Source organism: Ruditapes philippinarum, unplaced genomic scaffold (genome assembly GCF_026571515.1).
Source record: "Ruditapes philippinarum isolate M1 unplaced genomic scaffold, ASM2657151v2 ctg944_1_1_1_1, whole genome shotgun sequence".
In the NCBI taxonomy this organism is placed as follows: domain Eukaryota; kingdom Metazoa; phylum Mollusca; class Bivalvia; order Venerida; family Veneridae; genus Ruditapes; species Ruditapes philippinarum.
In genome coordinates, this window is record NW_026852704.1 from 161,668 (window position 1) to 188,769 (window position 27,102).

The window sequence follows — 27,102 nt, forward strand, 5'->3', positions numbered from 1 at the left end:
CAAAAATAGTCCTTCCTGCTTTAGTAACGTAGTAGAAAATAGTGTTAGTAACGCAGTAGAAATATTGAAAGAAATACTGCAATACTAGTGTTTAATTGCATATAACATGTAAATTATTACTTGAATCTTTAATTTTTTTACATTTCTTAAAATCTTAGTACATTTTTCTCAAGTTTAACTTTCTTGAAATATTTTAGCTCATCTGGAGGCATGCAGATTCAAGGAAATGGTTAACAATATATTTAAAGTTTATGATAAAGTTGTTGGCTATCCTAGATATTTAAACCCGTCTTCATGTATATCATATACAATTCACTAAACATGAAAGAATTTGTCTGATCTCTTGAAAAAACATACATGTTTCAATAACTACCGCAAACTGCTAATAAGAGGGCATTACCTCAAGAAAGTCAGGCATTTTCAATGCAAACTGCCAAAACAAAATGAGAGGGAGCACTGTTACCACAAGAAAGTAATTCATTAACTCAATATCATATTCAAAGCAAACTGTGGAATAAAAATTGCGTAACCTCACAAAAAAGTCAAACACTGACTCAATATTATAACCAATGCAATAGCCAAATAAGAGGATGTAACTTCAATAAAGTCAGTCACTGACTCTATATTGCATTAAATAATGTAACCTTATGAATGTCAGTCACTGAGTTAATGTAATATTAAATGCACACTGCCTAATTAAGAGGCCATAACCTAAATAAATCAGGCATCATCTCAATATCATATGAGCCGCGTCACGACAAAACCAACATAATGGTTTTGCGACCAGCATGGATCCAGACCAGCCTGCACATCCGGGCAGTCTGATCAGGATCCATGCTGTTCGCTTACAAACCCTATAGCAAGTAGAGAAACTGATAGAGAACAGCATGGATCCTGATCAGACTGCGCGGATACGCAGGCTGGTCTGGATCCATGCTGGTCACAAATGCAGTATGTTGGTTTTGTCATGACGCGGCTCATATTATTGAGGTTACGCCCTCTTATTTGTCAAGGTTAAATGTTTAAAGGTTATTGTCAGTTTGCAGTGAATATAATATTGAGGTTATGCCCTCTTATTGGTTTTGCATTAAAGATAATATGGAAGTAGTGCCAGAATTTCTGGAAGCTATGCCCTCTTATTCGGCAGTTTGTATTGAATAGATCCATGGGGACATAATTTGTTCAAAATATACAAAAGTGTTGTGTAACATGTCCTATAAAATTAGATCATGTGACAAAAAAGACTTGCATGTTGATTGAAAGCATTTCTAAAAAGCATTTCACTTTGAAATTTCTTTGAAACTTACTTAAAGTGCTTTAAATACTAACACTACTGCTGACCACAGGGGATTCTGTCATTTTTTTTCCTTTCCCACTATATATATAATATAACAAGGGATACAACTCAAAATTGCTCAATTCATGAAAAAGTAAATACAACGCAGAATACAACAGTTTTTTTTCTTCTAATTGTTGGACATTGATGAAAGAATTGATAATTTAAAAAAAAAAATGACTCACTTTGTTACATGGACACGATATTATTAAAAATAACCTTTCATGTTTCATTTTTACACACGTTCGTAAAATTTCGGTTTGTAAAATTACACGTGTAAAACGACATCTTATGCAAACGTATGCTCATATAAGAAAGTTTAATCATGTAAACGGTTAAATATCAATTATCCACCACCATCAATGATGCAATCATTAACTTCTGGTACAAATTATTGTAACAATTTATGTTTGTTTTGATAATTTCTATCCTCGGCTTCCATTTTGATGTTGCCCGTATGTTCCAATGCGTAAATCCAACTTCTGTTAGTAACTGTCAATTTCATTGGCTAATGAATAATAATAATCCGGATAATAACGGCATATAGCCGGACGAATAGCGTTTTTTTCATCAGCCAATGAAAATACTCGGAACATAAACACACCTGCAAAATGGACGACAACTTGACAGTCAATGTAAATATTGAAATGTTAGCTATTTCCTGCAATGTTATAGGTTTTAATGAAGTGTTTGTAGTAGAACTTGGGTAATGACTCGTTCATATATTAACTTCTACAATAACTTTGATGGAATAGAGGATATTTTATACAGTTTACACGTGTGAATGCATTTTACGAACCCGTGCTGGTAGTGCGAGGCCACGACTTGTATCCCTTGTTTATATTATATATATATAGATTTAATAAAAAATGACAGATTTCCCTGTGCTGCTGACCAGGTAAAACTGTTAAAATCATGAACTAGCTGAGCTTACCAGGCATGAAAGTTGAGTCAAGCAAAACTTGTAAAATGTACAAGCATCAATAATTAAAATAGTTTGAACATTTTGCTGACAAAAAAAATTTAAATCTTGCCATTACAAAAATTCAAGTGGTCCCTTTAAACAGATCATTACATCACTCTTATCTTTAATACCAGGAAATATTATTAAGATTATAAGTGAGACACCACTCTGTAGGTAAATTGTATTTTTTGAAACCTTTCCGCGCCAAAATTTGTAAAATCAACTTGCCTTGCTTTGAACATGGAGCAGTCCATTTTTATTTTAAGCGGTATAACATCAAAAAGCTAACAGATGCAGTCTTGTATGACTTCCTATTAGTGGCATACTCAAAGCATGTTAAATTATAATACATAATATGAATTCACCTGCTGGAACAGAAATAAATTAGCTATAACCACAAGTAGTTAGCCGAGTCTGCCGGCAATCATAGCTGACCACCTGGCTCTATACTAACAGTAGCTAAAGTTATGTATTTTGATACCGAAATCCCCTTAAACTTTAAATAGACTGTTCCATAAATTAAAGCAAGCCAAATCTATCTATATCACAAGTTGAGCAGATTAAAGGTTAACTAAGAGTGTGTTTCTTTACAATAAGTAATACCAATTCAGACAAAGAGATTTTACCATTGAGTTGTAGTTTACAAGTGCCTTCCAAAATAAATCTTTAAAAAATGTGAAACACTTCTTTTATGAATTTTATCCTTGAATCTTTGTATTTAATTTTACATATCGCATATTCTTCCACTTATTCACTTTCTTCATTTACATCATTATTATCATGTATTGCACCACCCAATTGCGGCTCAGTATTAAAATCTTGGACATTATCACTGATTTCTGATTCCTTCACACATTCGTGTAAATCAGCCAGAGTTTCACAGTTAGCTGCAGATATAATCTCACCTGACTCTGCAGTCTTTGTATCATTTAAATTTTCTGTTCTAAGTTCACTCATACTTGTATCTTTGATCATTACAATTTCTTTATCAAGATGAAATTCTTTTTCAAGATGTTCTGACTTTTCCCCAGGTTCATGACAAGCTTCCGAATCTCCTTGTGAATTATCATTAATATCCATGTCCATTTTCTCTGCTACATTTGTATCACCTTGTTCTTTCAACTCTGGCATGTCATGTACATTCTTGTCCATTTCCATATCCTTGCTTTCAATAGAATCTCCTATTTCAGGTGCATTTGTAGAAGATTCAGTTTCCATGGCAACATTATCTTCTTGAGATTCGGGCAAACAAATGTTCGATCTATCTACATGTATACCTATCATCTGTGATTCTGCAATATTTGAATCTGTTTCCATAGTAACAGAATAATTACTTGCATCTGTCTTCTCAATACTATCTGTATCAACAGTCAATATACACACTGGTGTTTGGTCCGGGTCTTGATTTAAATGAATATTTTCAGCAACACTTTGTTCATAAAATGGTTCCGATAATGAAATGTCTGATGAAATTGTAGAAACAAGTGAAACTGGCAAAGTGCCAAAATCTAAAGATTCTGCATATGAAACAATGTCGCTGTTTGTGTGAGATGAAGTTTCTGTTAAATATATGACAGTTTCATTAAAATGACTGTTTTGAATAGCTGCAGAAGAGGCTCCAACTAAGCTACACTGTTCTGCAGTAAATGAAGAACTTTCAGATATCACCAAATGCCCAGTATTTGCGCCAGTATCTAGAACACTGTCTTCTGCAACGTGGGTTGATTCAGATTCCATGGTAACCACTTGTAGTTTTGGATCAAAATTACTATGAAATGTGTAGTCTGTATGACAGTTTAATGTATTAGGCACCTGTACTGCTGTTGCCATAGTAACTAATTCTGCTGTTGGTGAATGTGGGTGGGGTATGGTTTTTACAACTGTCTCTGCTTCTGTGCTAAGCATTGGCTTTTCACTTGAAATAGTATCTGTATTTGCAATTAAAGAATTTTGACAATCTGTCTGTAGGTTCTCTGTTGTCACGGCAACTAAAGATGCATTTTGATTGGCTAATTGTCCCGAAACCGGTGATGGTGGGTCAGCTATTGTTGCAGGTTTATTAAAACCAGGTGGTGGATGTGAACACCTACAATGGTCGTTTAGGTCCGATATATTTGGAAATTTTTCACCGCACATTCCACATACGTAAGGAGTTCCCTGAAAAAGTATAAATAAAATATTATTATGTAAATATTTTGCACAAGATTTTAAATCATAAGACATTTTAAGGTAATTATAAAGACTCTTTTATGGGATTTTTGAGTTTCACATGTCAAGCACTGTAAAGGTCATATGACAACTAACCAGCTTTAATGGTGGAGGACGGCCTTAGCTGCAATCCCGTATTTTAGACACAAGCCCGAATCTGAGTAGAATTGACAACTTTCCACAATCTTATTATACATCTTTATCTCGTGAAAAAATCAAAAGGGTCCAAAACCCCAGCAATGAAAAGGAAAATTTTTTCAATGACTTGAGACCTTAACCACTAAACTTTGTGAAAATGCCGGTTTCAGAATCATGAAAACATTGAGTTTTAGTTTGATTGAAACAATTTATCACATCCCTTGTGATGGGAAATATAAATATAAACATGTCAAACTTTTAATGGTAAAAGAATAATAACTGTATGTCTTACACGAGGGGAACTATCAAACCAAGTAAAACTTCCTGACCAATTTAACGTCAACAACATAGAAAATTTAGTGATGGTCATTACTTTGAGAAGCAGTAACGGTCATTGACTGCGTAACATTGAAGCACAAGTTGTATACATTATTATAACATTGACGTCAATAAATTTTTGGAGTGCGCTTTCTGTGTTTATTTATTATTTCTTCTTCTAAGCATTGTAAGAATTTCAAATCAATATCTCAAGTATATTTTACGCAACAAAGAAAGTGATAACCCCTCAGACATGTAATATTACTTATAAGGAACAGTTTAAGTAGGTTAAATATTAAAATCATGTGTGTTGAAATACCTGGGCATGTGTATACAGATGTATCTTCAGGGACTGGGCGTTAGTGAAGCCTGCGTCACAATATTCACAAACATATGGTCGTAACTCAGCATGTGTAATCAGGTGACTCTGAAAAAACAACAACAACAAAATAAATAAAAAGTTTATAAGTGTTGCATGCAACACACATAGGCAAGTAAATTAAACTACAGTAAGACTTAAGTAAGAGTTACATTCACCATTATCAGGATAGCTATAAACATGACAAATGACTTGGATATAAACAACTAAAGTAAACTCTACTTGTAACTTTATGGCTTATAATGCTATACAGCTGCTGCTGCTGCGGTTTTAAATTGATATCAAGATATAACAATATAATGCAGTCTCCCCTGAATATTGTTATAAGTGGAGTTTTCTGTTAATAACATGTCTATTATAATATAGCAAGTCATAGGAAAATTATAAAAATAACACTTTTCCACTAAAAATACCACCAATCTGCTAAATATTGAACTAATCTATTAAATACAATGTAAAGCACTGATCGTTGAATATATTGCTAGGAAACATTTTATTATTCTGTTTTCTCGTATGTGCAATAACAGAAACACATTTGCAACTACTCAACTTACTGTCTCTAAATATGACCATAATAATATGAAAACAATGTGATTATACAGTGCAAATATTGCAGAGTGGCCCTCTGTACAGCACTAACCCTTTTCACAGCAACAGTATCAAATCTTTTCAAAGTAATTAGACTTAACATTAAATTTTAACCTCTCTAGAACAACAGCTTATACCAACAATCATAATCTCTTTCTCCAAAAGGGTGTTGCTTTGCAAAAGTTAATAATTATTATTGCACTGCACAATTTTTAAAATTTTTGTACTACATTTTGAAAGTTTAAGAATTTGGAATATTCATTTTGTGGTATAATATAATTATGTAAAGATATAGAAAGTAATCTACTATCATAGGATCAAGCATGCCTGACTATATTTTATAAATGTAGGTCTGTAAAATATTAGTTAATATTAACTATTACAGAGTTGTCATTTTTAAAAGATTGGCGATCAATATCATCGGTTGAAATGCTGTTAAAATAGGTTTTATTTTCAGTCTGTTAATAAATAAAAATATTGCCCTTGACCCTTGGCCAAATCAGTTTTTTTTGTAAGCACATCTGTTGCCTCAGATAAAAAAAGAAATTTCTGCATTAAATAGATATATTTTAACATTCTTATATCTGAAACAAACAAAATACATAAAAAATCATTTATATGTAAACATACCTTGAGTTCAGATACGGTCTCAAACCCTCGGCCACACAGTCCACATTTATGGGGTTTCACCTTGTACAGGTCTTCCACTGATACCGGAGCATCTGTGGTGTCCACGTACACACCAGGTAATGGGTACGCCCTGTATTTCTCTGTCTCCTCTGATCAGGAAGAAAAATTGACAAAATTCTTTGTTACTGATGCTTCAAATATTACATTGTAAAACCTTTTACTGCTCAAGCTTTATAATGAACCTGCCCATCTTAATGCAGCATGGTTCAAGATTAATGAAAACTTAAAAATGAATTTAAAAGGAAAAGTGAACAAAGAAAGTAGTTTTTACACATTGAAAGCGGTCATTATGATCCATGACAAATTACCAAAAGGTCAAAATATTCGAAACTAGTTTGCAGTAGAAATATGAAGACAAATACTACAAAAATCAGTCAATAATCGCACACAACATGTTAATTACTTGAATCTCGGAAAAAATAAGGATTTCTGTTTACCAGGCTGGGATATCAATGGCACTGCGAGTCTTTATGGCCATTCACATTGATAAGAGTAAAAGTTACTAAAATAACAAAATAAGTGTTAATATTTTTAAATACCCTTGAAATAAAAGCCAACCTTCTTTTCATTTCTGTTTTTGTATGATAAACATATCCATATTAAAATTCTATCTTGTTTATTGCCAAAAGTAAGGTGTTAACATAAATAGGTGAAATTCAAAGGCCAAACAAACCCTACATTTTTGTTAGAGTACATTTGATGTATCAGCCTGTCTGATTAATATCATCATGGCGGAGTGGTTAAGGCATCAGACTAGTTATCAAAGGATTGCAGACTGTGTAGGTTCAAACACTGTCAGGGCCAAGTCGTTGTTTCCTTAAGTAGAAAAAATTACATTTTCATTGCTTTAAGCTGATTAGTTCCAGGAACTGACTCGAAAGAGTTTCTATCAGCTTTTAGCAACCTACTCAATCTGACTGTAATAAATTTTGACTGTATAAACTAAAGGGATATCTACTGATCAGCATGTGCATAGGAGTATAAATGTTAAATATATGAAAATCTTTCTTGCTAACAAACATCACTCACCTAATGCAACTATTTCAAATGACTGCTCATTCACCTCGACTCGCACTTTCTCCGTTCCATCATTCTCAATGAACACTTCATCATTGTCTATGCTCACGACCTTTTGTGACCCTTGTGATTTATCCTGACCTATGGAGGCTATTTGCACTAAATTGTTAACCTTTGCTACGAACTCATCAACATTATTGGCATCAATCTCAGAAACTCTGTTTTCCAGTTTTTCCCATGTTCCAATAGGTAGCTTAGCTAATGCTTCAAGGTTCTTGAAGTGTGCACGTGAACGAAAATGTTTTGTCAAATGACCTTTCAACCGGAAAGCAGTAACACAGGGGTCACACTTGTAAGGTCTTGGGTCATCATCCACAATGGATAGATTTTCACTGGTTTCAACACTATGATCAGATTTTAAATGTTTTTCAAATGCAGAGTGAGATCTGAATTTCTGTCCGCAGTTTGGTCTGTCGCACGTTAACCGACTGTTTTCAAGGAAATGAACATTTCCATGCAGGATAAGTTGATGATGTTCTTCAAAACTTGCCCTACAAATACTGCACACAAATCGGCTAGCATGACCTTCCGAGCTGGTCACATGACTTGCACTTCCTGTTACATTAGCACTACTTCCCTTTGGATAAGCACTTCCTGTCACATGACCTGCACTTCCTGTCAGATTCCTTCCTGCTACAGTAGAAGACACTTTGACAATGGGTTGAGTAGATCTTTGCTGTGAAGTTTTGTCTGATTTAGCAGCCTCAGGTTCAGAGGTGATAACATATAAACCTTCTGATACCTTTCGGAGCTGAAGAACATTCTCCAGAGGTATTTCAGTAATACCACTATTGAATCCATCACCGTCTTTGGATTTAAACACTTCAGGGTCAATATTGACAATCTGAGCTTGTATAGTATCCACTTCTCCTTTTGTATTACCAATCTGTACATACATAACTTCATTTTGAGAACTACTTTTTATACTTTCATTAACAGTTTCAGTGGATGCTGAAGAAAAAGTAGTTCCCTCAGCCCCTGAATCTTTTGGTGATGAGGCAACTGATGTTGACATGACAACAGCTGGTTTCCCCGGAAACGGATGTTGAAACTGGAATGGCATAAAAACTGTGCTACTCTTTGTTTTATCTTGAGAATTCCCTTTTGGCGTTGCAGTGATATTCCTTATGATCTGCCCAATGATTGGACCACTCTTTGACGACCCTAATTTGGATGTGTTTGCTATTCCAGACGCTGTACTCAGGTATGATGGTAAAAAACTCAATGCTTGTGTGACCTTCATTTTTGCGATGACATCAGTGGAATAAGCATCTGTACTCTTAGCTGACACAGAACTTGTGATTGCCTGTAATAACAAGAAGTGATCCTCATGATTAATGAATTTTACTGTTTGCTCTCATAATTTTTTTTACAAGTACGTAAAACCTTTTCAAAAGCAAATAAATGTTGTTAATAATGTTTGAATATATTGTCAGATGAACCATCAACTAAAAATGTCTTCAAAAACACATAAAAAACTCTAAATGTCAAAATAATTAGATACTTGAGATAAGACAACTTGTTCAATTTTCAGGACATATTTGATTTTGTTTTATCTTATTTCATTTTACTTAATTTAAGATAAAAAGCCAATTACTTTTATTGGTAACACTTCGATTGTCACTTATATTTTTTTTCTAGCAAGAAAAAAGACATTCAATTAATTTTTTTTTAAATTTTTGCCCAGGCTATATTATTTCCCATTTCTTATGGGTTCCATGACTAGAAAACATTACAAATGTCAAACTTGTCAAATGTCTCTATTTTGAGCTATTTTCCAAATTAAAATTTTCCAATTTCTAAAGTCAAATCTCCATATTGCAAGAGTTAAATGTTTCTATTTTCAGAGTCAAATTTCTCTTTTTCTAAACTAAAATTTGCACAACAAAAAGTTCACAATGATTTGACTGTAAATTTCATTACCTGATTTTTACGATCTTCTGAATCCTCTGATCTTGTAGAAGTTTCCGTTTTCCTTTGACTATCTATGGAGGAATGTGATTGGTCAGAAAGATTCAGTAAACCCCAAATGACATCACTGTCCTTGTTCACTGTTCCTTCATCTTAAAATAAGATTTAATGAAATTAATCTTAAAGATATACTATGCACATATTTGATATTAGAAATTATTGATAATTGCTGCCCAGTCTCTTTGGAAATATAAAAAGATGTTTTAACTTCACACAAAGTAGATATGCTATGTTTAAAATCCTACCCACTATAGGGGGTCACAATATGAATATATAGTGTCATTAAAAAAAACTGGCAGTTTTTATAAGAAAAGACCAATTTTACTTGACCTGTAATAGGGAATGCAAATTCCCATACATAGTGTTTTTTTTATTCTATTATTCAAATTTGACATAATTATACAGTAAGAATTTCATAGATTTCAATAAATTTCTGTGAAAAAAATATTTAACTCAAGGATGAGCATCGTATATGTATATCTTTATCCTGCTGGAATTGATGGTGCTGAAAGCTCAATTTTTTTCAATGTAATTAATATTGAAATCTCATAAACTTTGAATGGACTCTTCCAAATTCAAAGCAAGGATTAATCTATCCTAATTCTTTTTTTTTTTTTTAATAAAAATAGCCTTTAAATACATGTATAATAATGCAGATAAATTAATGGACAAATTTCATAAATAATATACATGTGTAGAGAAAATATCATGTGCTTTTTTTGAAAATGACAGTCTGAGAATAACTTTAACTCTCTAGCCGTGAAAGTTAATGTTTTTTGGTCTTTTTTGGTCACCAACATAGTATAGGTCATATAGTGACTTTTAAGCTTTACTGTTGGAGGAAGACCTCTGTGCAGAATCCGAGCTCAAGATGATATAATGTTCAGTGGTGAGAGTCAAGCGGTTTGAAGTCAACAACCTTAACCACTCTGCCACGGATGCCCCATGAAAGTTACAGTTATAGGTCAGTGTACATATATACATGTACTATATATTTTTGGCCACTGAATGTGTAATCAAAGCTCTTTTCATCAAAACCCCTATAGCACTAGAAAACTGTAACCAGCAAGTGCATATTTCTATGTTTGTTTCTGGGACATGAACTATAATATGAGCCGTGTCACGACAAAACCAACATAATGGGTTTGCGACCAGCATGGATCCAGACCAGCATGCGCATCTGATCAGGATCCATGCTGTTCGCTTACAAACCCTATAGCAAGTAGAGAAACTGATAGCCAACAGCATGGATCCTGATCAGACTGCACGGATGCGCATGCTGGTCTGGATCCATGCTGGTCGCAAACACACTATGTTGGTTTTGTCATGACGCGGCTCAATTATATACTTTTGTGGATAAATAGAAGATTCTACATGTAAAATATCTATGCTTTTGTCATTGTAGCTTTGGTGGAGTTATATTTCAAGTCTTACTTTAACTCCAGTGACCTACATGTGTTAATCCATCCCTCTGAAACCATTTATATAACTTTTGTAGAAGACGACCATAAGACCATTCCTGTGAAGTTTGGTCAAAATCTACCACGTGGTTAAGGAGGAGATGTTGTTGAATGAAATTGTGGATAAGAACAAACGATAAAAGAATGATAAGAGTGCCATCACAAAAGCTAACATCTAAGCACTTGTGCTCAGGTCACCTCGCAATTATGGATAAGGACAGATGATGGACAGTTAAACTTGGGTACTTTTTAATTTCAGACATAAATATAGACTGACAGTGGGTGTAAACCAGTTAACTTCAACATAATAATACATGTAGACTTACCTTCATTTTCATGACTGAAGTTTCCATATACAGTACTCAAACTGAAATAAATAAAATAACTTCAATAATTTCACTCTTTTTTTGGACGACATTTTAATTTGTTAATCTATCTTAGTTGGAAAATTTATATATTTTAGATGGTGCATTTAAATAAAGAGAGTTTTATGGCAAGATTGCACACTTATACCAGATTACACACTTATACTGTGCTCCTCTTGGTTCACGGTACTTAACACTTTTAAACAAGAAAGAAAACAACAAATGAAGGTTATGATAAAAAAATTGTATAAAAAGGTCTTTTCTGCAGTATGACACAAGGAAACAACAATATATTCAGTCGAAATCAGTTTAAAAAGACCAGACATAGACCATATGTCAGTCATTTGGAAGACAGTACCTCATCATTTAAATCACGGCAAACTGTGTTACAATATAGTTTTATCCTGTTTCAGTTAGAATTTCTAAATGTTATATTGCTCAATTTTAACATTAAAACTATCTTTACTTTGTAACTCAAAACAATTTTTTTTAACAAACAAGAACAATTAGAAAATGATGATTGTTTCAGATGTATGTACAAATTTAATGGACTCTTGTTGCTTTTTGCAGAAATTTGTAAAATGTTGTTCTGTTTTACGTAAAAATATCTAGAGATTTAAAATATTTTGCACAAAAACTTCATTGTTAAGGTGTATGAATAAAACATGTCTATTCTGAACAATTTTTACACTGGCCACATGAAAATATGCCATTACCATGAAATAAGTGATGACGCCGAATAAGTGATGTTGAGTATATGCCAGATTGCACACTTATACAAGAATGCACACTCATACAAGATTGTACACTGATAACAGATTGCACACTTGTGCCAGATTTTACACTGCTATCAGATTTTACACTGCTATCAGATTTTACACTCAAAACAGTTGGCACACTTATACCAGATTGCACATATATGCATCACAGATCTTTTGTCTGTATTGACTTGTGTATTCATTTATTACCAGCAGTACACATGTATACTGCAGAAAATATACATATAGGATGGTACTTGTTGGTAAAGCCATTCTTAATCATTTAAGCAAATTCTTATCATGAAAATTAAAAGATTATATGTTCTCGAGTATATCACTGATGTATTACTGTAAACCCTATGTAAACAAACCTTGATGTGCTTGCGCCTTCTGACACAGATCCAGCAGACGAAACAGATTTCTGAGCTCCTAGATGATTCAGACCATCTAGACTGATTCCAAGACTTGTTACAGTGGGCAGCTGTAAGGATTTAGAACATGTCAACTGTAACGGTGAACCAGCCTGAAAATATAGTTCAGTTATAATGTTTTTAATAAATTAAAGTGAAATAGAAATATTATAATTTATTTGATGATGAAAAATTTAATACACCATATTATATATATTTCATACTTCAATACTTATCAAATTATACCTGTTCTATTTCCTGGATATTTTTGGCAAAGAATATATATCAGTTGTGCAAGAATGCATGAATTCAGTTGTGTTTTCAGTTACTTATTGTTTAACTATAATTCCCCGGGTCTGTAAGATCATTGTAATGCTTTACCTGGTTCCCTGGCGATTTGGCTATGATTAAAAAAAAATTCTTACCTGGTTCCCAGTGCTATGATCCCAAAAGACTGTAAAAACATAAGAATTCTTAGAAGAGTCAGCAAAATCATAACTGGTTCCCAGTGCACATTGGATGTGATTACTATAAAAATCTTACCTGGTTCCCAGTAAGCTGTTGTTTAGCTATGATTCCTAGAGACTGTAAGAACAGGTTATGCTGGGTCTGAGAAATACTTGGCTGCTTGGTTGGTGTAATTATACTGTAAAATATTATTAAACAATAGCATTATATCTCACAATACTCTTCTAGAATGCCAAAATTTAAACAACTTTCATTCCTTATCTAAAATCTGACTTTTGGCTGGTTATATTTAGCATTTTTTAAATCAAAATTCACAAACAATGAACAGTTCCAAATTTACATATTCAAAGCTAAACAAGTTTATTAGAACACAAGTAAGTGTTATGAAAATTACTTGAGATGAACATTATTGTAGACCTGTAAAATGACAAATGCATAACTAAATGACCTGATATTTTTGGAATTGGGCAAACTGCACAAGGTCCATTTTTTTAGGGGAATACTGTGTCACTATTATAGTAAAACATGGCAATATTTCTAAAAATTACCTCCACCTTAGACGAAAATATGTATAAATGTTTTAATTTTGTTTAATCATAATTATTAAATTTCAATTTGAATAATATTGTCTGTTTCAAGTTTGCCAAATGCAGGGAAAAACATTCATTTTGAAGAGGGGAACACAGCCAACTTTTTGCACCAAAATTTGCCAAAAACCACTGTCTGAAATGAACTAAGCTTATCTGTAATTACCTTTGGTAAATTTCCATTTCATCGGCTTGCTCATCATCTCCTTTGACTGTATCAATGGACATGTCTAAACTGCTATTCACACTTTCATCAACGTTTTCATCGTCATCATCTTCATCACCATCTACATCAACCTTACTCTCATCCTCATCATCACCCTCATCATCATCGTTGTCATCCGTGGTATTAGTATCTTTATCCACAGACTCCACTGACTTGTTCACCTTGTCGACAATTTTAGCCCTCTTTGAAAGGTAACACTGTGCCTGCAAAGCCTCTTCATCAATCTGAGATTCATCAATTGCAGTTGGTACAGGGCTTATTCCAAGATCTAAGCACTTTTTATAATGAGATTTGGATTTCATATGTTTCTGTAGATTGCCTTTAGTTTTGAATGAAAATTTACAATGTTTGCATTTATATGGTCTAAGGTCTGTATGTGTGCGAATATGCTTCTTCAACATGCTTGGTTTTTTACAGCGTATTCCACAAGTTTCGCAGACATATTTTCCTCTACCTCGACCTCTCACGTAAACAGATTCTTCTGTTGTTTTGTAACCCACTTCAAATTTCTTCTCCTTCTCTAACGGAAAGTCTGTCAGATCAATGAGTGAGAAGATGGCATCTATATTTGTGTCGCCTTGTTTCACTTTCCAGTAGCTACTGTGAGTGATGGCACCGCTGCGTGGATCAGCACCGCAATTGGTTACCCAAACCGGATTTGTAGAATACCTGGAGTTATATAGTGATAGTAAGGACCGTGTTGCTAAACCAAGAGGATTTGTGTTTTGTTGAGCTATTTTCCAATTCGAGTACATAGACACCTTCTTTCCTGATCGTACATAACTTGGTTGAAGACGATCAACACAGCAAAATGTCAGGTGAGTCATGCTCCTCATAGATGGGTAGGTGTGTCCTATAAGTGAGAACTGGTGTACACTCGGGCTCTTCTTGGGTGTAGATGGTGACTGAAGTGGGAGCGATTTCGGGCTTTTACTTGGGGACTGATACGCAGCTACTTGCGTTTTACTACCAGCATCATTTGCACCTGAACCTGGTATAGTCACTGGTAATTTTAAAGATGGTGATTTTAATGGTGACTTTGTAGGTGAAGCATTGTCACAGTTAATGGGCTGAACAAGCTTTAAACTTCCAGACTCAAAGGAAAACATTTTACGCAATTTTTCAATTTCCATGAGTTCCGGTCTTGGTGTTAGTGTTGCAGACGGCACCAGCTGAATTGGAGTTCCCATTCCTTCAAAACTTTTCATTCTGAAATTCTGCTGATAAATTGGTTTAATAGAGCTATTGGAGTTTACAAGACAATTAGCAGTTACTATGGGAACTGGAATTGTTTCCAACTGCCAGCTTTTTTTCTTTTCCGCTGCCAGGATCTCATTTTGTTCTTTTGTTTCCTCTTCGGTAACCATATCAAAGGAATCTTTCTCATCAAAACTTTCTTCATCATTGTGGGGTATTTCTGGTACTGACTTTGAGCGTCGGAATACAGGTCTCTTGACCAAAATTCCTCCCGTAATTGTGTCATCATATGAACGGACTAGCCTTGGTTTTTTCTCAGGAATAGGGTCTCTGTAAATGTTGTCCTCAGAAAACCTGGTTTTCACTTCAGATTTTAAAAGATCAGTCTCTTCTTTAGGCTTATTGGGCAGTGAATTATCAACACTCATTGACCTGTTCATTAATAGTTTTCCTTTCAGTTTTCTTTTCAATATTTGACCTTTCAACTTTGACTGCCATAAGTCCTTTTTACCCAGACCTTGCCTTTGAGTTTTGTCCTCAGTTTTTGTTTTGCATGAACCAAGAAGCATTTGCACAGTTTTTCGTCTTGGTGGTATTATTACACTTTTGCTCCTGTTTAGAGGTATTTCAAATTTTCTTTTCTTGTTGGTGGGAGAATCGTCTAAGTTTTCTGTCCTTGATTTGAATATTGACTTTTCTCTACCTAATGATGCATCTCCTTTGTTTATAGAAATTTCAGCTGCCATATTTGCAGCAATGACTTGTTTTCCTCCAGGCTGGCTAAACAATTTTGAAACTATTTCTGTCTGCATTTTTGTACTTGCTAGAGAACCAGTCCTCTCTGCTGGTTCTCCCGACTGGTTCCCTCTCTTACAATAGTATAAAACATGAAGATCCAAAGTCTCTTTCTTTTTAAAAGAAATATGACAGTGTGGACAAAAGAACAAAACTTGCCTCCTATCAGCTGAAGGTGATCTATTTTTATCAATTATATCGCATATGCTTTCCCCTGGGGATTTTCCTCGCAATAAAAACTCTTTTATAACTGATGTCTGTGGAAGTTTCGAAGTAGCTTGTGATGTTAAAGCTGGGCCAAGGCTTCTTATTGATGCTATTTGTGGTCTAATGACAGGCGATGCCAAGGTTGGCGTGCTGATTTTACTGACAGACATCAGACTGGTTGCTACATTTTTAAACCTGAAAACTGGTTTCTGAGAGCTCATAACTGGAGAAGCAGCCAAAATTGGTGGACTGTGTACCACAGAGACTGGATTTTGTCGTTTCAGGGGTGGTTTGGGTTTAGGATTAGCAGATGCAACACTTCCTTGTGGAGTAGGTAAAACATTTTGAGAAGGTGGTGGAAGTTTTATTTCAATCTTGATCTCTTTCGGTTGATGTGCTGAAAGTTTTGACTGGTTTTGAACTCTTTGTTGATTGACTGTGTTGGAAACAATTGAGGATAAAATTTTCATTGGATCAGACTGACTGCTATGCAAGGAAAGTGGAGACTGAACAACAGCTACTGAACTCTTTGGTGTAGAAACAGCAGCAGAAAACTGTTGACCAGTGAAAAGTGTTTGAGACCCAGAATGTCCTTGCACATCAGCATGGACTAAATATGCCTGACTAGGAAGGCTGCTAGCAACTGGATGAGATGGTGTTTTGACTGGAGTTTGTATGACAACTGGTGTCCTATTCTGTTGCTGTGTCTGTTGCAATATCACCGTCTGCTGATCGTGCTGGATGGATGGAACGGCACTTCCGCTGGAACCACCAAGTAATAACACTGGAACATTTGATCCTGGAAGTAAAACCTGTGCAACTGGGGTGGTTGGTGTCTGCAAAACATACTGAGCTGGTGGCTGACCAGGTGTCTGAACCATAAACTGAGCTGGTGCTTGCCCTGGAGTCTGTATTGTGTACTGTGTGGGAGTTTGACCTGGCGTTTGAATTGTGTACTGAGTAGGTGCTTGCCCAGGTGTCTGAACAGAATATTGCACAGGTCCCTGCCCAGGGGTATGGACTGTGTACTGTGCTTGAACATGACCCGGTGTTTGAACTGTATACTGGACAGGTGTTTGTCCCTGTGAATGAACTGTGTAATGTGATCTTGCCTGACTTTGAGATGGAATAGTATACTGCACAGACACCTGACTTGGTGTCCTGACAGAATATGAAGCTGTTGCTGGGCTGACAGACTGACTTGCCAACTTGGCAGCTGAATGACCTGCAATCTGAAAAGTTGACTGGGACAATACTGGTGTATGTGATGCTGCAGCTGATGATACAGATAAGCTACGGGATTTCATTTGAAGATTTTTCAAAGCCATTTTACCAATCTGACCAGGTGTTTGTGGGGATGAAGAAACCGTCATTGGTGACATGATAACAGAAGAAGTAGGCTTATGGCCTCTGACAACAGAGGCAGCCTGGTTTGCCATGGAAGAGCTGATAGTAAGCAGACTCTGTTTTAAGTGAGAAACTATACCACCAGAACTTACAACTGGTAAATATGTTGTTGTCAGAGGCAATTCTAGGCCTTCTCGTAAACCTTTACCAGAAAAGTGGCTTGTTAGCTTTTTAGCAGTAAGCTCTGCAACACTTTTACCTGGCTCGACAGCTGTACTTCCAGTGGAGACAACAACATGGAAGTTTCCATTACCACCTTTTACAATATCTTTTCTGACATTCCCCGGACTTTCATACGATTCGTCATCATCGTCAGAAGTTTCATTATTTATAATAAGCACGTTTTCACCCTCGTACTCCATCCTTTCTACTATAAGATTCTTACTTTGTTTCTTTTTTGAAACTCCTCCTTGTCCTTCGGTACTTATCTGGTGAAAAAGTTCACCTTCCAATGCCATTGGCTGTAATGGAACTGAGTTAATATTCGGCATAAGAAGACCTGTCACAGCTGACTCAGTTTCTGACTGGATATTTTGTGGAGTTTCGCTATCTTGCCGTGACATATTTCTTTTAATACACTTTGCTCTCGGAGGTTCAACTTTTGGGGTATCAACAATAGCAGCATTTGCAGATATAAGTTTTTGAATTCTTTCTTTAAGTGCATTTGATGAAATACTTTTTGACAACACTGGTGTAGCAGGACGTTCTTCACTGCTGCCAAAAGATTTCTGAGTAGTCTGCATGCCTGGATGCTGGAGTTGTAAAACAACTTGTACGCGTTTATCAGGAAGACTCTGAACAGCTGTTGACAGTCGTAACCCGTCTTTTGCTGCTTTTGAAAACTTTTCGCTCAGTTCTTCAAGGTCATGCAATGCTTTAGTAGAGGTTTCAGGGTCGGTATCAGGATCTGGTAAGTTTACGATTTCTATCTGATTATAATATAAAGACTCGGCTTCGGTTTCAGATTTACTTAATTCTCGCTGATCCCCACCTGGATCTGGATTTTCAACATTTGATAACGTTTGTATAATGTCACCTTTTTCATTTACGAGAAAACTTCCCGGTACCAAAATTTTAGCAACGTTTTTTACTTCACCACTCTCTGCAGTCTCAAACATTTTCGGTGCAATTTTCTGGAAATGAGCTCCTCCTTTTGACACGTAGTTTGATGGAAGAACTGGTAAACTTAATTGTCTCTGAAACGCTTTCACATCATCTATTTTCTTTAAATCAGAAGAGCTCTTCTCTTGTACAGATTTTAATCTTTCTAACTTTGCTCTTTGCCTTTCCGTCTGCACTTCACTAGGTCTTTGTCCTTTGCCTTTCTCTAGATATTTTACTACTTCCTGTATCACATGCCTTTGAGCAGGCTCCATTTTCTTTTTCTCCAGGTCCATATACTGGTTAGCACTAACTTCACCACCCTCTATCGACTGTAAGTCAGTTTCATCACCGGTACCCTCCGTTAATCCCTGAGCCGGCACATAGCTTCCACTTCTCATTTTTTTAGCTTCAACATTTGTCTTCAGAGTGTGTGCACGGGATTTACAATGTTTATATAAGTTGCTTTTAGTTTTGAAAGAGAATCCACACACCTGACATGGATAAGGGCGTTCTCCCGTATGTGCTCGAATGTGCTTCTCCAAAACACTGGGTTTCGTACAAGCTCGCTGGCAGTAGGGACAAATATGCCGACCTGGCCGTGTTAAAGTGTGCCACGTCTTAGACGAAGTGTCGATCCCAGCATTCTGTAGGATTCTCTCTATGTTTTTGAACTGCCGCCATTTTGGTGTCTCAACAGACTCTTCATCTTCTGCTGATGTTGAAGGTTGTGTACTTGATGACCCATGACTCTGTGACAAACTTGCCTGAAAGAAAATGAGAAATATTTGTATTTCTTTGGCATTTTTCTTACTCTAAAAACAATATTTATCATTACAATCAAATGGTATTATTATTATATAAACATCTTTCTTATTTCTAAGTCAAAATGTCAAAAAATCAACCTGACTGCAGCAATAATTGAAATATTTTCTTTGAAAAAGCTGAGCTAAAAATGTAAAATTTTACTGTAATTTTTTATTTGTCTATTCATCATTTTTACAAGAGCTGTCAGTAAGCTTGATTGTTCTCAGTGGTTGATAGTCAAAAAAGGGTATTACTTTGTAAAAGTTTATTCAGAGTTATAGGACCCATGCCTATCATGTTAGATAATCACAGTCAACAAGTGAGTGAAGTTTCAACCCATTCCCTTTAGTGGTTTAGGAGATAGAAACTTGTATGCAAAAACAAAAATGTATACAAACTTGTATGCAAAAACAAAAGTGTATACAAACTTGTATCCAAAAACAAAAGTATATACAAACTTGTATGTAAAAACAAAAGTGTATACAAACTTGTATGCAAAAACAAAAGTGTATACAAACTTGTACGCAAAAACAAGTGTATACAAACTTGTATGCAAAAACAAAAGTGTATACAAACTTGTATGCAAAAACAAGTGTGACGGCGACAGCAATAGTGAATAGCTAGCTCTTTCTGTTCTCTGAATATTTAAGCTAATGCCAATTATAAAGTGCTATCACTTAAAATATATTTTTTGAAAATCTTTAATAACTATAACTGATCTTTTTGTAATATACTTGTAATGCTCTGATTTTAAAAGCGTTCATTTTGAGCTGGAGGAATCCGACGGAAAGTTAAACAAGAGCACAGCATGAGGTGGTAATGCTCGTCTGTTAAAAATTCTAAGTTAAAAAGGGGCATAATTCCAAAAAATATTGCTTTCAGAATCATGCTTCTTGTCTAACAACTGCAACTTGCCACGATAAGCAAGTATTCCAAGTTTCATGTTGATACCTATTGAAATGATTGAATAATGGGCTACATTTAAGTTTTTGCACAAATACAATGATGAAAGCGCCAAAGGGAGCTCAACTTTTTCTTCGAAACAGACAAGATAAAGACCAAGGAGCTAACAGTATATAGTCACAGACTAGATACAAAAACAATCAATGGTAAGAGGGTTGATTCTACGATGATATATTATAAAATACCTACTCTTTTTTTATGGATGGCCAAGTCCCCTTCATTGTCTGACTCTGGGCTAACAGTTGCTGGAATATGTACTTCTTCATGAACAACCTTAAATACAGAATACATGTACATTGTATGAAAACAGAATTGCTGTAGGGATCTGAACAAACTAATGGTTGGTTCTGTACTTGGCAATGTGAGAGAAAACAGTACCAAGTCTTTACCTCTTCTCTACCCTCACACCGCTGACTCATCTTTGTGTGAGAAATGGTGCCAAGTCTTTAACTCTTGTCTGTCCTCACACTGTTGACTTTATAATGTGGTAGACTAACTTAGGCACCAAAATAGTGAATAATGGGGGATATGTTCAACTTGTAATGTTGGGCACTTCTTGTAATTTTATTTTATGACTGCCCTAGCAGTGCAGAAACTTTACAGAGGGTTTTGGTAATCAAAATGCCAATTCCAACTATGCGCCACATCTGAGCGTTTTAGGTTGCAATTGACTAGTTTATGTACAACAAGAGCTGTCACAGGAGACAGCCAAGCTCGACTAATAAAATACTGGACGCAGTAAGGAGGACAAAACTATGAAAGAAAAATCAATTATGTATAATTATGCATTAAGTTATAGTAAAAAAATAACATTTGTTAAAATAAATTCCAAGATCAAGGGAAATAATACTAGAAATAGTCACGCTAGAGTTATGAACTTTGTCATACAACATGTATGTAATGATAAGAAGTATATATTTGAAGTTTGAAGTAGATACCTTAAAAAGTAACAAAGTTATAATATTTCTTAAAGAAAATCCTAAGTTCAAAGAGAAATAAATCTGTAAAAATTACTTCAAGAGTTATGAACATTGTCACATAAAATATAATTGATTATAAGGAATAAGTATTTGAAGTTTGAGGTAGATACCTTTAAAACTAAAAAAGTTATAGTAAAAAATAACATTTTTCTAGAAAAAAAATCTGAGTTGATGGGGAGATAATTCTTGCAATATTAGTGCTAGAGGTTATTGAACCTTGTCACATAAGATGTGGATGATGATAAGGTACATTTATTTGAAGTATGAAGTTGATCCTTTAGAAATAAATAAGTTACAGTAAAAAATAATATTTTTTAAAGAAAATTCTAAGTTCAAGGGAGATAAATCTGAAATATTGGTGCTAAAGTTATGAACCTTGTCACATAAGATGGGGATTGATGATAAGGTACATATATTTGAAGTATGAGGTTGATCCCTTAAGAAAATAAAGAATTAACAGTAAAAAATAGTATTTTTTAAGGAAAATTCTAAGTTCAAGGGGAGATAAAATCTGAAAATATTGGTGCTAGAGTTATGAACCTTGTTCACATAAAATGGGGATGATGATAAAGGTACATATATTTGAAGTATTTGAGGTTGATCCATTAAGAAATAAAGAAGTAACAGTAAAAAATAGTATTTTTTAAGGAAAATTCTAAGTTCAAGGGGAGATAATCTGAAAATATTGGTGCTAGAGTTTATGAACCTTTGTCACATAAGATGTGGTTGATGATAAGGAACATATATTTGAAGTTTGAAGTTGATACCTTAAGAAATGACAAAGTTATAGTGAAAAATATTTTACTGCACCAAAACTTTAATCTGAAATCTGGACGCGGACGCCGGGGCGAGTAGTACAGCTCTCCATATACTTTGTATAGTCGAGCTAAAAAATTAACACAAGTACAGGATAGAAATATACTTTCAGTTATAGAGAAATTCAAAATATCATAGTATGATAGCAAATCAAATGAAATGGTTTTAAAGCCTGTATATCCAAAGCTTCTCACAAATAACTGTTTATATATGGCCATATAACCTGTCAAAACTCTTAACAATGAATGTTTTAATACTGCACCATTCATTTCTTTGTGTATATAGATATTATAAAAATCATGATTGTCCAATAAAAATTGATGTTACAAATGAACTTCTCAGTACGATTCGAAAGTGTGTCTACAAGTTTATAGCTTCCTACACAATCAAATTAAAATAAATTTTGTATAACCAAACAAACTGTATAGTTAAACATCATAATTTCTGGGGTATATTATCGAATAATTTCATATTTTGCCATATTTTTACAATCATCAATTTGGTTCAAATTTGTGAACATCATTAATCTTTAATGTTAAAAATCCATCATTAGTGGGTTTTTTTTGTAACTTCAGCATATTTTACCTTCATTGTGTTTTATAAAGATTCAATAAGCATCTGTACGATAAAGATAAAAAACTGAGATCTTTGTTACTCACTGCTTTTAAGTACATATACATAATGGTACTTTAAAGTGAAGAATAAGTTAACCTAGGAGAAGTCAGATAGGCTTTATTTGTGACCTCTTATGAACAAAGCTCCTTTCATGAACAAAAATCCTCTAATGAACAAAATTCAACAATTACCATCAATCCAGGTCATCAATTTCTTTATATTTATTTGTTTTCATTGCTATATGTAGAATTTCATTATCTCAGTAATAAAATTCTACCGGAAAATGATTATATTGTTGTCCATATATCTTTACCTCCGGTTCACCGACCAACTCTTCTCTCTCCTGGATTCCCGGATCTATCACGTACACTGTCTCTACCTCCTCATTGTCGTGTTCTATTTGTACTACATGATGTCCGTCAGGACCTTGTTTTGATATCGCCTGTAATTCTGTATCCGTAACCCGAGAAACAACATTTGAAAGTTTCGGCAATACGGGGTCCCCTAGGTTTTCCCTCAAAATTTATCTTCTAAAACTCTGTGTAATGCCAAATTTTAATGTTTGAATGAAGTTGTATTTATACCCAAAAAAATTTTTTAAAAAAAATTTGTCTTTCAAGAAAAGGAACCATGCAAAAAAAAATGTTATAACTTTATATTATTACATTTTATTTAAATTATAATATAAGGGAAAAAAAAGTTTACTGAAAATTCATTTATATCAGTTTAAAAATTCCAAAAGGTCAAGGGAAATAATTTGGAAAAGGTCTTTAGGATATTTAACCTTCTCATTGTTTAAGTGAATAAATAATATATTGAATAAATAGCATTAGGTAAGAATTTTTAAAAAGAAAAATTTTTTTTAAAAATTTATTCAAAGGAATAAATTATTTTTTGGGGTAAATTAATAAATTTGGCATATGTGAATAAATTGATGGCATTAGGTGGATGAATTTCCTGGCATAAATGAATAAATTGCTGGTTTTTGGTGAATAAATTACTTTGCATAAGTGAATAAATTGCTGGTATTAGGTGAATAAATTCCCTTGCATAAGTGAATAAATTGCTAGTATGGTATATAAGTGAATAATTTGATGACACAAGTTGAAGAAATTACTTTGCATTTATAAGTGAATAAATTACAGGTGTGGTGTCAGGTGAATAAATTACCTGGAAAAGAGCTTCCAGTGATCTATGCCTCTGTTCTGAAGTTGATGATGTTGACAGACTTCTCTCCCTTGATTCAGTTTCCCCATCACTCTCAGAGTTAACTCCCTTGGCATCTTGTTCTTTGTCTACAGTTCCACATACAACTCCTGTGACAAAAAATAAATGTGTTCATTCAGCACAAGAACTTAAGAAGAAACAACAAAGAATGATTTAAAATTTAGCCTTACAATTTTAGTGACAGACAGTAATATTACTTTTCTTTGCAATAACTGACCTGTATACTGCCAGAGATGTAGATTAGTTTTTACCTGCAGCCACAGAAAAATGCATAAGCTTTCAGAAAATGTACTATTTTACTGATTTTGATATCTGGTTAATAAGTTTTACTTGCTAAAAGTTTAACTGGCTAGAAAGTTGCCAATCTGTGTTACCTACATCTCTGATACTGCATTTACACTGTTTAGCTATAGCATTTTGATCATCAAAAATTTGTTATATAATTCAAAGGAAGGCAAGTCTAAATATATACAAAATTTGTAGGATGATATGTAAATTTCAGTATAGATTTACTTCTCTATATAGTTACTATGAAACGGTCCATTGACTTTTGCTTGTTGTTCCCAATAAAGCGATGCCCCTGAACAGTTAGTTGTTATTTTTTGGTAAGTGTATGATACAGAAGTTATGCTACCAGAGGCAACCCTGGTTCTTTTACATACATATTATACAGAACTGATACAAGGGACCTCAGTAGGACTCATCCAAAAAAACATGTTATTATTGTTAGTGCATTAGAGGGGGGTCAAACTTGTCACCCCTGGTAGTCCAGCATATTACCCTTAGACCACAGACCTGCTTCCAAGTCTTTGTTTGAATTATTACCTTGTTCATCTTTAACTGATGTGTCACCTCTAATCCTCTCATCTGATTGGCTAGCTGCTATGATGACACCAATTATCCCAGCACAATGTACTGATCATATATATCAAAAAACTTGAATATAAGCCGTTTTGAAAAAATTTCATATTTCAACATCTATAATAATTACATTATAGATGTTGAAATATGAAATTTTTTCAAAAACGGCTTATATTAAAGTTTTTTTGATATATATGATCAGTACATGTGCTGGGATTGACAAATATGCATTTTATTTGGATTTTAAAGGCCTTTTGAGCTCCAAACCCCAAGTGTCTGTGTTATTACCTTGTTCATCTTTAACTGATGTGTCACCTCTAATCCTATCATCTGATTGGCTAGCTGCTATGATGACACCATTATCCTCATTGGCAACACCAATATCCTCTGTTTTAAGATAAAAATAAAATAGTTGTGAATTATCTTATTTAGATCTACATGAAAAATTTACAAGATTGTTCAAAGAGCATTTCACTGAGAAATTGAAAGTATCAATACCCATTTTCTTTATTTAGATTTATTTAATCTAATTAATTTTTTAATTATTTTTTTTTTTTTTTTTTTTTTTTTTTGGGGGGGGGGGGTCTGTTAATACCTGACTAATGTCATATTTCTAACATCATTAAGTTTTTTAATAAGTTGCCATTATAAATTTTGTCTGGATAGTGCCACAAATGACATAATTTATCTATATCTTATATAGTGTATGCCAATTAGTACATAAATGATAATTATATAGACTACCTACCTTTGAGTTTCTTTGGAGACAAACTGGGAACTTCTTCATCAAGAGGACCTTCAATATGAAAAAGTTGTGTACAATATTAAAAGGAACGTCAAAAATGTTTTAACAGATCTATATACATTTATAGACCTATACAAACTGAAGACATGGCCACATGCCATTTTTGTACTGCAAAATCCAAATCTTCTTGTAAGGATTTTGTTTCACTAATTTCACAAATTGATGATTTTTCTGAAAGTGTTCTATATTTTGTACTTTATAATTATTATTTAACAATAATAAAATTATGTCCCAGATCTAAGTAACAAAGTAGATCTCGATTTACCAGCTATCTGAAATATCAACTTCCTACGCCCATGTAAAAGGCGGACGAGAGATTACTCATTGCGCAACCCTGTCATCAAAGTGGACTCTTCCAAAATGTCGGAATCGGTTTTGGATTTTCCGACAAATTAGATAAATAAATAAAACAACATATTACAATCATTTCCGTTTTAATTTTGTTTGAAAAATAAAATAATGCAAAAACCTGTATGAATTTCTAAAGCATTTATACCCTAAGGTAATTTATAAACATGAAAGTATTTTTTCCAACTCTTCCCAAAAGTAGGGCAACCCCCAAATCGCTACACAGGCCAAGGTGTTCCCCCAGAGCGACATTAAAATATTAGTGTTTTGATTTTAAGTGTCATATCCCTATTTATAGGGACAATAACGTTTTCTAAGCAAAAATGTATTGCAAACTAATAAAATACATACGTTTCTGTTGCGAAGCCGATAGGTTTCTTCTACGTGGCATTCCCAAATGGCGACCATTAGCGAGACGGAATAACGATTCACTTTTCGGGTTCCCACAAATTACGAACCGTTGGAATAAGGATCTGTTATATCCATGTCATGAAACGATGTGTAGAAAGTCAGCATTAATGTTGGTGTATGTTTAATATTGAATCACTTTCTAAATTCCGCATATTAAACTAAAAATCCCTGGGAATTTCGATCGGTTTTAAAAGTAGGTCAATGACGTCAATGCACTTGTGGTTTTTCTGCAGTCAAATCGAGGCTTCCATTTCCCGCTTTTTAAAGATCGAGCGTAGCTAGTTCAAAATTTGATGCACTGAGGTGAATTTTGAGCAGTAAATTATATCATGTTTATAGAATGTAGATCTGAATCTATTCTGCAGTCAAGAAATAACCAAATATGAGCTTAAACTTTAAAAGCAAATGTCGGGCTTTATTTTATTTCTGAATAATGGTCTATCTAGATCTAGATCTATTTTTTAATGCGTTTATTTAAGGTCGCCGCTGGAAAATCCCATATGGGCGACCGTACACTCAAGTCGGGCCATCCTAGAGCGTCCCGCCGAGATTTTTTCGTCGATTTTTTCCAGCTTTAATTGGTGGAGGAAGACCCTAGGTGCCCAACGGGCATTATTTT

General features: G+C 34.3%; 1 protein-coding gene across 1 annotated transcript; it reads right to left on the reverse strand.

The window, feature by feature from the left end:
• Positions 1-2,492: 2,492 nt before the first annotated feature.
• LOC132721598 (uncharacterized) lies at positions 2,493-26,733 on the reverse strand. The gene is made up of 15 exons (XM_060705921.1): positions 26,424-26,733; positions 25,668-25,715; positions 25,208-25,306; positions 24,000-24,147; positions 23,145-23,292; positions 20,610-20,693; positions 13,884-19,417; positions 13,206-13,308; positions 12,624-12,775; positions 11,456-11,496; positions 9,622-9,761; positions 7,651-9,004; positions 6,562-6,710; positions 5,284-5,391; positions 2,493-4,457 (listed from the first exon to the last, which is right to left on the reverse strand). The coding sequence occupies exons 1-15, from the start codon at positions 26,461-26,463 to the stop codon at positions 3,048-3,050; spliced, it is 9,558 nt and encodes a 3,185-aa protein (XP_060561904.1). The 5' UTR covers positions 26,464-26,733; the 3' UTR covers positions 2,493-3,047.
• Positions 26,734-27,102: the final 369 nt, after the last annotated feature.